The following is a 13,221-nucleotide window of genomic DNA, read 5'->3' on the forward strand; positions in this document are numbered from 1 at the left end:
TCATAAAAAAAACACAGGAATAGGAAAAAAATCCCACATTCCAAACAGGCCCTTAGGCTGCGTTCGGTTGACATGGATTCGTGCCCTGAAATCATTCCAGCCAGGATTGCTTGTGTAATTTATATAGAAAGTGCTCACCAGGATTGATTCCTGCCCATAACCAGCCCTAAACGAACAAGCCCTTAGGCCTCGTTCGGCGAGGGCTGTTCCCGGTGGGAATAGTTTCCGGTGAGGGTTTAGCTATATAAATTATACAAGCATTTCTGGTAGGAATAATGGTTCCTATTGCCATTCCTGGTAGGATATTTTATAATTTAGAATACATTTTAAATGCTTCAGTCAATACCTTATATTCTAGGACAAAAAGAGTATGTACTAGCCCTGTTCGCTTGAACTTTTTTGTGTTTTTTCTCGTAGAATTAGCCAGAATCAGCCGCAGAAACCATCAACCTTTTCCTTGCTCAATCATTTTTTTCTTATACATGTTCGGAGGAAAGCAGCACAACAACCGAGTTTTCACCGGTATATATGCTGGAGATCTCTCTATTTCCAAAGGCATACACTGATTGTGACTGTATCCGATTTTAGCTGAGATCTGCACTGCAACACAGCATTGTACCAGTACTAGTGTAGTACACTAGGACGGCCATCGTTGCAATATCACAAGTTCTCAGGGACCTGTCCGCGAGAACCACACAGACAACGTCATCCACGACACCAGGGCCCATCTGTCAGTTACCTCAGTGACACTTCCTGCTTCCACCACCATTAATAAACAACTCCTGTGCTCCCCTCCTCCCATTCTCTCTCCACCCACCACCCGCCCTCGCCGCGCCGCCACCACCGCAACCAACCATTCTTCACCCCCGCCGCCGCTGGCCAACGCCCACTCGCCGCAGTCTTCGCCTTGCTCTCGTCCCAACACAACCAAGCCTCTCCTCGCCAGCCAGCCAGCTAGCTAGCGAACCGTCGCTCGAGCTTCCCGCCGCGCTCGCCACCGTCCACCCGCGGGATCCATCGGATCTCGGATCTCGCCCAGCGCACCAGCGCGATGAGCCACGACTCCGGGTCCAGCGCCGGCGCAGGCGTGGAGTCCCTCTCGCTGGACCTACTCGCCCACGCGCTGGCGGGCGTCCGCGACCCGCGGGACCGCAAGTCGTGCCGCCTCGCCAGCCGCGCCTTCGCGCGCGCCGAGGCCGCGTCCCGCCGCGCCGCGCGGGTGCTCCGCCGGGAGGCGCTCCCGCGGGCGCTGCGCGCGTTCCCGGCGCTGTCCTCGCTCGACCTCTCCGCGTGCGCGGGCCTCGACGACGCCTCCCTCGCCGCCGCGCTGCCCGTCCCCGGCTCCTCCGCCGAGCCGCCGGGCCTGCTGCTGCCCGTCCGCCGGGTGCTGCTCGCGCGGGCCAGCGGCGTCGGGTGGCGCGGCCTGGAGGCGCTCGTGGCGGCGTGCCCGAGGCTCGAGGCCGTCGACCTCTCCCACTGCGTCGCCGCCGGGGACAGGGAGATGGCCGCCCTCGCCGCGGCCGGGCTCAGGGAGCTCGTCATGGACAAGTGCCTCGGCGTCACCGACGTCGGGCTCGCCAAGGTCGCCGTCGGCTGCCCCGGGCTTCAGAGGCTCAGCGTCAAGTGGTGCCGCGAGATCTCCGACATCGGCGTCAAGCTGCTCGCCAAGAAGTGCCCCGAACTGCGCAGCGTCGACATCTCCTACCTCAAGGTAGCGCCTCAATCTCAAATTTAGTTATTAGTGTCAGTAGGACTGAGAAAAAAACTGAGATTGCTCTCATTGAATCAATTGGTACTGCTTGTGACCTGACCACCTGACTTCTCCAGAATTCGTAGCGTTCAATGATGTGTGGACTGGGTACAGCGAGTGTGCAACGTTTCCATTAGAAATTGTTTATAGGAGGCTGTTTTCCATTCAAAATTCTTTTTTTTTTCTTAGTGTTTGGGCTTCTTACAACAACAACAATAACCAAGAATATTTTATCTTGAGACAGCATAAGTAGAAGCTCTGTGATCTGAATTTCTTAGCACCTTGATATTGGTTGGTTGGTCAATTCTTTCTATTAATTTTGGCTCCAGATGTCAGAGAATTAAAGTCCATTAGAATTTCGTTGAATGTACTTGGGTTCTGTCAACAAATTTGGTGCATAAGTAGACTGAATTTCACTTACAAGGCTATGCTTCACCCGCCCATTTGAATACACTTGGGTTTTAGTGTTTGGGCTGGTTGCCTGGTTCCCTCGCGAATATTTGATGCATTTTCAGCTTTCCTGCATTTTCTTGCTGGTAAAGTGTCTGATTAAACATTGGTTGTTTCTTACAGCAACAACAATAACCAAGAATGTTTTATCTTGAGACAGCGTAATTAGCACCTTGATATTGGTTGGTTGGTCAATTCTTTCTATTAATTTGGCTCCAGATGTCAGAGAATTAAAGTCCATTAGAATTTCGTTAAATGTACTTAGGTTCTGTCAACAAATTTAGTATATGTGTAGACTAAATTTCACTTACAAGGGTATGGTTCACTCGCCCATTTGAATTCATGACATATGTACACCTGCTATCTACCTACAATATATATAGTATATACCTAATGCGGCTCGACGGTTCTGATTGTTTCTTGTTTGTATCTAAGAATGCTCAAATTTCTTATGTCTTGTTTCCCAGGTGACCAATGAATCCCTTAGATCACTCTCCACTCTTGAGAAGCTAGAGGACATAGCAATGGTCAGCTGCTTGTTTATAGATGATGATGGCCTACAAATGCTAAGTATGTGCAACTCGCTGCAGGTATAACACCTTGCAAGGATGCTGATCTTGTATGAACTTCATACTTTAATATGTGCTGCCAGCTTTCCTTTTGTTACCTCTGTGCCTATGTGCTTACTGGATTTTCAATTTCTACCTGTTTTAGAGTATTGATGTATCGAGGTGTCACCATGTGTCTTCTCTGGGCTTAGCTTCACTCATAGATGGTCAAAGATTTCTCCGAAAAATAAATGCTGCACACAGTTTGCATGTGAGTTCCTTTTCTCTTTGCCTTTCGAGAACAAATCGTTGAGACCATGATTTCGTTTAAGCAGTAAAATTCGCATTTCCAATGGTTGTTCACCTTCTGCGGTCGCACTTGCAGGAGATAGAGACTTGTGTTCTGAGCAAATTATCAACAATAGGCGAAACTTTGACTGTTTTAAGACTCGATGGCCTTGAAATCTTTGCCTCAAATCTTCAGGCAATTGGTTCTACCTGCAAGAATTTGGTTGAGATTGGGCTTAGCAAATGCAATGGCGTTACAGATGATGGTATTGTTTCGCTAGTTGCTCATTGCTGTGACTTAAGGACTATCGACGTGACATGCTGCCATCTTCTTACAAATGATGCCCTTGCTGCAATTGCCGAGAACTGTAGAAAGATTGAATGCCTTCGACTGGAATCCTGCCCTTTTATAAGTGAGAAGGGACTAGAGCCAATCGCAACCCTCTGTTCCCACCTTAAGGAGATTGACCTCACTGACTGTCGTATTAATGATGCAGGTAACTGAAAAGTAGCTGTGCCATATTTTTTTATAGGAAAAAGTTCATTCCTAAATTTGAGCTCATCATTTGAAATCCCACATTTTCAGCTTTGCAGCACTTGGCAAGTTGCTCGGAACTGCTGATCTTGAAGCTTGGCCTCTGCTCTAGCATTTCTGATGAAGGCCTTGTTTATATTAGTTCAAACTGTGGAAAGCTTGTGGAACTTGATCTATACCGGTAATCAATATTTATATTTATGCTTTAGAAATTATTTATTGATTAATCATTGGTCTCTAAACTAAAGCACACTTGTTTATCTTTCCCACAGTTGTAGTGCTATTACTGATGATGGGCTGGCAGCTGTAGCTAGTGGCTGCAAGAAGATCAGGATGCTAAACTTATGCTATTGCACCCAAATCACCGATGCTGGTTTGAAGCATGTAAGCGCTCTGGAAGAACTCACAAACCTGGAGTTGAGATGCCTGGTGCGCATCACAGGCATTGGGATCACCTCCATCGCCATTGGTTGCACTAGCCTGATAGAACTGGACCTTAAACGCTGTTACTCTGTGGATGATGCTGGCCTGTGGGCTCTTTCAAGATACTCCCAGAACCTTAGACAAGTAAAGAACTCAACGACTTCATCTTCTCCTTTTGTAATTTGTGAAGCATCAGGGACATTACAGGTTGCTGTCCGGTTTGTTTGCAGCTTACTATCTCCTACTGTCAAGTCACTGGCCTGGGCCTTGGCCATCTGCTGGGCTCACTGAGGTGCCTCCAGGACGTGAAGATGGTTCACCTCTCCTGGGTCTCCATTGAAGGGTTTGAGATGGCGCTGCGAGCGTCGTGTGGGAGGCTGAAGAAGCTGAAGCTGCTGGGTGGGTTGAGGTCTGTGCTCTCCACCGAGCTGCTCCAGATGCTGCAGGCCTGTGGCTGCCGTGTCCGCTGGGTCGACAAGCCACTCGTCTACAAGGGATGAGCTTGAACTGGCCTGTCAAATCAAGGAGACAGGCATCCTTGAGATCAGTAACAGTGCCCAGCTGAGACCGCGTGGCAAGCGCGGAGAGCACCTCTCAAACAGTGCCCAGCTGAGACTGTAGAAGATCATGTAGCTGAGACTGATGGTGTCTATAACCTGTCCTTCAATACAGTGTGCAAACTTTCAGAGTTCCCACATTATGATTACTGTCCATTTTCGGAACTCGTCTCTAACTGGCATTTTTGGCCTGAACTTTGTAAGATCACCTGCATCTGTAGTCAAAGTTTACCCCCATTTTGGTCCATTTCTTGCCTGAATATTTGCAAACAGTCCCCAAAATTTTCTAATTAGATCCCTAAACTGAATCGTATTTATTTTTACTGCATATAGCCTCTCATATTTACAACCAACACCCTGGTTGGAATCACAACTAATAATCGCAACCCAATAATTAAAATATTGCCCCTGCTTATTTACAAACATCACGGACAACCAAACAGCAAACATTCAGCATTCTCAAGTCCAAGAATCACAATTGTTCACTGAATTCTTTTATCTAAAATGTAATCCTGAAGTACTGCTAATACACAACATAACAGTAGTCGTTCCTTCAAGCCTCAGCAACAAACGCAGATGTTTCTGCTCTTCCTGCGATGGCTGACGATACAACAATCTGCACTAATCTGGATTCTAGCCTGAAGTCATAAGTAAGTTCAAGTTAATCTATACTATCAATACTCCCTATCAATCTTCTTCCTTTCTGTTTTTTGGGGTTCATCTGTTAGTCCAACCGGTTGTCAGTGTCATCCTCATCCTCTGCAAGCTTGTCGATCAGCATCTCCATCGCCTCGATGTACCTCGGCATGTAATGGTCTCTGATCATGGTTCTCGCCAGCCGGATCTTGCCATACATGCTGCGAGGGGTCTCATAGATGGCAACTACCTCATTCTGGTGGCATTGCTCGCCTGTGCTCAGCCCTTCTGGTGCTGGCAGCTCAACCATGTGCATGATTCTGCCCGGAGGGTACAGCTGGTGAGGATCCTGGGAGACCATTTGCGATGATCGCAAGGCCTTCAGAAGCTGATCCATGTGTTCTTGGTCTGTTGCTTTCTCCTCTGGGTCAGTCTCCACTGAATCTGATTTCTGACGGTTGAGTTCTCCAGGAAAGCATGAGGCTGGTTCTCTTGCAATTGTTGGCTTTTCAGTGTTTTGCTCGGTTCCTCTGTATGCAGGCATCAATGCTGGAATGCCCTGAGTGGGGTTCACCAGAGCCTCCAGAAATTGCGTATTAACAGCGACAGATGACCAGCAGGACAGTGAAGAGTGCTTCTGCACAGCGGCACGCACATTTGCTGAAAGGTTCAACTCATCCTGGGATGGCATGAGGAATCAGTTCAGTGAATTACAAATAAAAACATCAAAGAATGCTTTTTGGAGAGTGGCCACATCAATATGACAGTAATACAATGAGTTTCTTCAAAGAACATGGTGTTTAGGGTTTACCATAGGAGTGTTGTCAGACCCTGTGTTGGATACAAAGGGAATGTGGGATCGCATGAAATTCACAGAGCTATTTACAAAACCCAAGATTCTTGTTTGCTGAATTTGTTCTTGGAGGTCTGGAGCCCATGACGATGCCATAACCTGCATAAGATTTTAAGACAACTTAAAGGCTATTAATTAATGGGAGAAAGTGTGTTTCATAGTTCCAGACGTCACTACTACTTGAAACTCAGTAAACACGGGGTACCTCTAACCTCTGTGCGAAGGTTGGCAGCTGAAGCTTTGCCGAAAGATGGCACCATGTCGTTTTTGTTGACAACAGAGGTAACGAAGTCTTTGCCTGACTCAGCCAAGTCCCAGGTCATGCAAGCAGCTGGACAGGAGCACTTCAAAGTGTTAGAATACCATAGGAGCACATCTAATAACAGGTGTTTATATGGCACATCTTGCAACCAGATACCAAGAAAAGGGGAATGTGACAGCTTTGTTGTGGAAACTTATGGTTGCTCCTACATAGTACTCTGTTGGGTATTAGATAGTTGTTTGTTTTAGATTAGCTACTTTTATATTTCAATACTAAGAAATTATATCAGTGTAAAGTGTTAACAAGAATCCATGGCAGTGAACTTTGCTATGCTTAAGTTAGCATGCCATGATTTTTTATTTTTTACTTCTTTTGTTGATATTGATGTGTTTGATAGCCAAATCTTAGTTTCGACTTGAATTCTGTACCTGGTCCAAACGCAATACATGAGGATGATGATAACTTATTGTCCTCGCGTAGCATGTATGTTAATATCGCAGCAATACCAGCTCCCATTGAATGCCCAATGATCTAAAATTAGATTAAAATAGTGCAGTTCTGTCAGCCAGAAGCAAATTCGAAGCATTACTTATTTACTTTAGCTTCAGATATGCAGTATTTTTTATTTGAATTTTCCCAATATTGATTGCTTTAGAGGACAAACAGACACATTATTACTCATATTAGGTTCACTGAGTTCCTTGTAAACTAAACAACAATACTAGGGGATTATTTTTTTTTGGTTAACCAAAATAAATCAATAATTGATATTAACTTAATATCATAATAACATGTGTTGTTTGACCACATAAATCAAATCTCACGCGCATCTTTTATGGTGTACACTGTAACAGAATCAGAAAATCAGAAAAGAGTAAAAAATTACCTTAACTCTGTAGTCTGGGAATTGTTCGACTGCTTTCCTTAGGCATGGAATGGCCTGATCTGCAATCCAACGAGCGGCAGCAACCATTCCACAATGCGCATGTCCAGCCACTAAATTGGATCTACGTCCATCTTGCAACACTGAATGATGGAATGGAACTTCTGCAGCAGTTGCAGCAGTCAGACGATCCTTAGTGCTGGTCGCTCCCCGAATGAAAAGGATGAAGGATTTGGTACTTTCATCGCAGACAACCGTGAATGCAGGCTTCATAAACTGAATAGAATCACAAAGTTCTATGAGGTATCTCCACTTGCAACGTATGCTGTAGAACATCAGCTGGCTCAGGGTAATACAAACCTGTGACTTCGACTTCCTTATGAGAATATCACTCTGTCCATAACCACCAAACTCTAGGAACACTTCATATGGCTTCTTGGAGAAGAACATGCAGAGTCTGAGGTATCTGAGAAGTCCAATCAGCTCCTGCCTTACTCCAGGACCATCCAGGGGCACACAATTGCTGCCAGTGTACTCATGCTGCAGATTGCCCTGGAAATAAACACTAATGAGAGAATGCTTTTCAGTATTTTTTTTTGAGGAAACGAATGCTTTTCAGTATCATGCATCAAAAAATGTTACAAAGCAGATGGCCAAAATCATGAGTTTTCACTAACAAACCAAATGGTGATTCTTTACATCTCACCAGAGATTTAACAACATTTTAGTCCCTTTCCAGAAAACTGTCAGATGGACAATCAGCCAATAAAACTGCATTTTTCTGAAATTTAAAAATTGGGAAGTCTTGTATTAGATTTGACAAGTTCATAACCTACAGTAGGAGAAATTGAAGTGAGAAGCAAAGCTTAGACAGGGTAATTTGTCAGAAATCCTAATTATCCTGAATTCTTTAGAGCTGCCAATGCAATAAGTTAACTGACAGAACATATTCTGTTTGGCAACCTCGAATAACTGAAAAAAGCAGCTAGATGTTCATGCAAAAATTCCGAGCTACCATAATATGAATAGAAAAAGGAGAAATTGCAACATCGCAGACCAAGGTAGCATCTGTTACTCCATTCCATTGTTGGATCCTAAATCCAGAACCAGAAAGTACGCCAAAAAAGCATTCTTTTTCTCCAGTTGCTCTTTTATTTTCTCGACAGAAACAAGAACAATCAAGCAAGTTTGACACACACACTCTAAGTTCCAATCTTTTTCTATTTCATCATGGTTAAACAGAGCCACATTTCTATCCGAGCAAGAACACACGCACCGCGCGCCGCCTTCCTACGACGATGACAGCACCTGGATGCGCATGTAGTGGTTGATCCCGAAGGCGATGTCCCCGAGCGGCCACTTGCCGAGCGTTTCGGCGTACGCGAACCCAGCCGTCCTCGACAGAACCGCCACCGCCTCCCTCCAGCTCGCCGGCGCCCGCTCCGGCCACCTCTCCTCCTCCGCGCTCTTCCGCCGCCGAGTCTCGTCGCCAGACGCCGGGGAGAGGCGCCCCGACAGCGAGACGTACACTAGGGCCGCCGTTCCCGCCGCCGACGCGGCCCGTTTCGCCCCCATTACTCTGCGATCGACGGTGGTGCCGGTGCGCGCTGCTGGGAGGCGGGAGCTGGTGGTAGAGCGGAGGCGTGGCTGGCGTGGGCCCGCGCCTAAAATTGGGAGGACGGGTAACACGGGTTTATGGACGGATGGACAGAATTACCCTAAGTTCTCAGATTTGTTTTCTTCTTCTTTTTTTGTTTCTGATGATTTTGTTTAAAAAGTTCGATCACATTTGATTTAAAAAGTTCGATCACATTCGATTATGTGATACTGTAATTTCGCGAGTTTCTGACGAAGGGCCATTTCTTTGGGTCACTAGGTCAGACCCATGCCAAAACATTGTAAACTAACCTATATCACAACACATAGAAACAGAAAATATAATAAAAGTGAAATAGATAAGACTCATAAACTTACATACACATCCACTCATCCTTATACATACACGTACGCAAACTTATCCTGCTTCTAGGAGCATATTGGAAAAACATGACCGACAAAACTAAAAAATGATGAAATTACCTATGGATGGCATTTAGAAATTGTCAGTAGATACTTCCTCCGTTTCAAATTATAAGTCGTTGCATTCAAAACAAATTATAAGCTTTGTTTTGATCTTTTTATGTACATAGCTTTTGTTACACATTTAGATATATATTATGTCTACATACATAATAAAAGTTATGTAATTAGAAAAGCCTTGCAATTTAGTACGAATGGAATATATCATAAAACTGACAAAACGTCATATACATCACACCGCTGATCCATGCATCACCTACAACTGAAAAATAATTAGTACAAAATATAACACTCATATTCCATTTGTTTTCTACAATTTTTAGACATATTCTGTGTTTAGGTACGTAGCAAAACGACGATTTAATTAAAATAATTGAAATGACTTATGAATTTGGTATGAAGGAAGCATTATTTGAGGATCGTGCCATTATCTGAAACAGTCAAACACCTCAAATAAACACACTATCGAAACCCTATTCAAATCGTTAGACATTGCAAATCGAGCTCACATCAGACTGTAGGAACATGCAAAATTTCAAACACGAACCTCCTTTATCAGCTTGCGTTTGTTTTCCTTTTGGCCGGAGGGCATTTTGGGGAAGCTGACGTGAGGGCATCAGCGCGGGATGCCAAGGCCTATTCTTGGTGAATAGGATATTCCCGTGGCACGACCTGGAAGATCCTCCTTCGCTGCCGCAGTGTTTGTGCTGTGTACACGCAGTGACGCGTTTAGATGGGCTACTCGAGAAAAACACTTTTACTAAAGACGAACTCAGGCATATTACCCAGAGTGTGGGAAGAGTCCGATGCTGAAAAAGGAGCGAAGGTCGAAAAAGAATTGCAAAAAGAAAAGAGTCCAGTGCAGAGACTCTATCATCATGCTGCTGGGCGACGGGAGGGGACACGCCGCCGTCCGCCCAAAGGACCCCACCTCCTCCACTCCCTCCGGCCGCTGTTGCCGCCGCTGTCGTTCGATTTTCGGTTCTCGTAGCGGATGCTTTGCCGCTACCGTTTCTTCCAAGACGGATGCTTGGCCGTCTTTGGCTTCTCTGGCGGATGGTTTTCCACCTGTGTCGCTTTAGCCTCCTCTCTGGCAGGCTTTTGCCAAGTGTGATGGCCGTTTTCTAGCGGATGCTTTGCTGCCGATGTCTCTTTGGGCCCCTCTCTGGTAGATGCTTTGCTACCGAGAGCGTGCTGGCCCCTATTTGGCGGATACTTTGCCGTCGTGGTCGCGTGGTCTTCGCTGGCGGATGCTTTGCCGCCGTTTGCTGGATGCTCGTGTGTCTTCTTCGGGTGGGTGCTTGGGCACTGTGGCATTGTTCCATTTGTAGGCAGCCGTTGCATGGATGTATCTTTAGTTGCAGGCTCAGTTTCGTAGGTTGTTGGTGTTGAGAACAGTCGCGGTTCCTTTCTTTCTCCCTCTTTTGCCTTTTTCTTCTTTCTTTCTTTTCTTTTCTTCATTCAGTGTGGTAACCCGTGGCTTGCCTTGTGTTTGTATTGCTACCCTCTTGATGAAATACTTGCCTTGTGTTTGTATTGCTACCCTCTTGATGAAATACGTGCTAGTTGGCGCGGTCGTGAAAAAAAGAGAGACTCTAGTGAAGAAAAACACACCCTACGAAGCATGCATGTTCATGCACCCAATGCTGGACAACTAAAAACCTTTTTTTCTGACTAGTTTCATCAGCATCGAAATGCTATAGATAGTCTTATATTAAAAAAAAAAGGAGAAAAGATACCCCGCATCGTTGGACCAACCAAGGATGGATGCTTTCCGTTAGTACACTTTTACAGTGTCATGTTCAGTAGCCCCTCTAGCTACTACTAGTTGACGTCATACACTTGCTGGTGGTGGTTTAAATTAAATTTCCGGCCGGAGGTAGTACAGGCTTGAGACATGGGACTATATAGTTTTTTTTTTCGTCCACGCATTTTTAATTGGAAATCAGTTAGAACTTTTAACTGTCGTCAGATGTGGCATCGATGGTCTACTTAATATAAATACACACAAACCTTTTGTGTGATCCAAAAAAAAGATTGATGGTCTAGGTCCTTTCCGTTGTAACAACCTTTGCCGCATTTGTTCTTCTTCCTAGCCCTCCACCGGGCACACAATAACGAAGTTCAATAGTTGCCCTTCCTTGTTATTTAATATATTTATTAGGAATACTGATATGATATTTGGGTTGGTTCAAGGAACTATTCCGAACTTATAGCATGTCTTGTTTCATCCGGTATGGGTCAGTCCCCCACATGCAAATCAGACGGAGGCGTCCGATCGATGCTTTTCTGCGAAATGAGTCGCTTGTACAAAATGAGTCACCATGAGCGCTACTCGGAGCAGTTCGATGACAGACGGGTTCATCTCTCCTGATGCGAACCAAACACCACACAGCCATATTTGGATATAGCATCAGATCATTGCGCATCTATCGGTGTAGCAAACCCAACACACGCTGTTAGATTACGAGGTGTATCCATATCATGGATTTAATTATCTCATGAAAATTTGATGGAATGGCTTCATTATATATGCTTACACTAATTGTTAATTTCTAATGGATAAAGTGGCGACCCATCAGTCCATCCCATCCATTCATAATCATAAATAGAAAAAGAACCGAAAAGATGATGCCCACTACCACATTTGTTCTTCAGTTCTTCTCAAACTGGACATCTCACAAATGTGGAAACACCCAAGGTCCTACTGTGGCCAATGGGGATCTTCTTTTTTTTTAAAAAAAAGAAAAGAAAACGACAATAAATTACGTATAAGTGCTCTCGCTACATTATTGATCGGTGTGTTGGGCCGCCACTGTTTGTGACGGCCTGTTACCGGTCCATGAAGTTCATTAAACGCTTGGTCCGCAAGGCATCCTCCCTCTCTATCTCCCAACAGAAAAAGAGAATTTTCTCAAAGAGAAAAAAAAAACAAAAAAGAGAGAAAAAAAAGGGAAATCAAGTCAATGATTTGTTTGGACCCTCATACGAAAAAATGATTTAATGAAGGACCTAACATGCTGTTTGGTTCAGAAACGGTAACGCAAACGCCAACATAATAAAAAAACACAGGTAACGGGCCTGTTCGTTAGGACTGAAAAATAAGTTAAAATACTGTTCTGGCTAATTGTTGCGAGGGAAAAATACTGTTCTGTCTGAAAAAACTGTTCACGTGAACAGTTTCACTGTGAGTGCGCTGGCCAGCCGAACGCGCTCAACGTTAATAAAGTAACAAATCACTTGATTTGTTTGTTTTCCCCACGGTAACGGAAATGGAAAGGGAAGATCTGGAGCGGAGAAGACATATGCAGCCAGCCTACGTCCATTCCATTCCGTTCATGAATGCATGCGTGCGACATCTGTCCACGGGTATCAATTCACGCTCTTATAGCAGGGGTAGCAAATTCCTATAGGGCGGTATCTGATTACGGCGTGATTGGATTACGGTTGGACGGAAACAAACACGATCACACATTATCTATTACAGACGTAATCGGATGACGTTACAAATCCGTGAACCAAATACACCTCGTAAATGTGTATTCATGCATGTGCCTAATACAACGTGCAGTAGTTGCTTTCTAGACTTCTGTACATACAACGTGCTGTACCTGTAGAATGTATATATATGTAGCCATACCGGCTAGTCCAATGGAACCTTACACGTGTCTTATGAACAGTGCTAAAGCAGAGCAAGCACCACACAGTACCACAAGTATATAGTAGCTAGTCCTTGATTAATGAAGAGTATGATAAAGAATCGGCAGTACAATGCCCACAAGGATGATTCCCGCCGGCCTATTGCTCTGATCTTTATTTGGTCATTTTTCCTATACCACTACCTGTGACCGGCTCTTTGCCGAGTGCCAGGTGGTTTGCCGAGTGTTGTTTTTCGAGCACTCGGTAAAAACGCCTTTGCCGAGTGTTTTTTTAACACTCGGCAAAGAGGCTCTTTGC

At 44.9% G+C, this 13,221-nt stretch overlaps 2 protein-coding genes across 2 annotated transcripts; one reads left to right on the plus strand and one right to left on the minus strand.

Annotated features, from left to right (window-relative positions):
* The first annotated feature begins 757 nt into the window (after positions 1-757).
* On the plus strand, positions 758-4,753 carry LOC136482983 (F-box/LRR-repeat protein 3-like). Its single transcript, XM_066480123.1, has 7 exons — positions 758-1,711; positions 2,668-2,790; positions 2,915-3,019; positions 3,134-3,533; positions 3,623-3,752; positions 3,844-4,138; positions 4,225-4,753. Exons 1-7 carry the CDS (start codon positions 1,052-1,054, stop codon positions 4,492-4,494), a joined length of 1,983 nt encoding a protein of 660 aa, XP_066336220.1. The 5' UTR covers positions 758-1,051; the 3' UTR covers positions 4,495-4,753.
* A 298-nt stretch (positions 4,754-5,051) lies between these two features.
* On the minus strand, positions 5,052-8,827 carry LOC136482984 (uncharacterized). The gene is made up of 6 exons (XM_066480124.1): positions 8,494-8,827; positions 7,189-7,737; positions 6,731-6,833; positions 6,253-6,371; positions 5,999-6,139; positions 5,052-5,866 (listed from the first exon to the last, which is right to left on the minus strand). Exons 1-6 carry the CDS (start codon positions 8,758-8,760, stop codon positions 5,276-5,278), a joined length of 1,770 nt encoding a protein of 589 aa, XP_066336221.1. The 5' UTR covers positions 8,761-8,827; the 3' UTR covers positions 5,052-5,275.
* Positions 8,828-13,221: the final 4,394 nt, after the last annotated feature.

The sequence above is a fragment of the Miscanthus floridulus genome, chromosome 9, assembly GCF_019320115.1.
Source record: "Miscanthus floridulus cultivar M001 chromosome 9, ASM1932011v1, whole genome shotgun sequence".
NCBI lineage: Eukaryota > Viridiplantae > Streptophyta > Magnoliopsida > Poales > Poaceae > Miscanthus > Miscanthus floridulus.

Coding starts and splice junctions, on each gene's coding strand:
- LOC136482984 (XM_066480124.1), bottom strand. CDS start 8,760: ATGGGGGCGAAACGGGCCGCGTCGGCGGCGGGAACGGCGGCCCTAGTG. Junction 6,834..7,188: donor TCCCAGACTACAGAGTTAAG/GTAATTTTTTAC, acceptor ATCTAATTTTAG/ATCATTGGGCATTCAATGGG. Junction 6,372..6,730: donor ATGTATTGCGTTTGGACCAG/GTACAGAATTCA, acceptor GCTCCTGTCCAG/CTGCTTGCATGACCTGGGAC.
- LOC136482983 (XM_066480123.1), top strand. CDS start 1,052: ATGAGCCACGACTCCGGGTCCAGCGCCGGCGCAGGCGTGGAGTCCCTC. Junction 1,712..2,667: donor TCGACATCTCCTACCTCAAG/GTAGCGCCTCAA, acceptor CTTGTTTCCCAG/GTGACCAATGAATCCCTTAG. Junction 3,753..3,843: donor GTGGAACTTGATCTATACCG/GTAATCAATATT, acceptor TCTTTCCCACAG/TTGTAGTGCTATTACTGATG.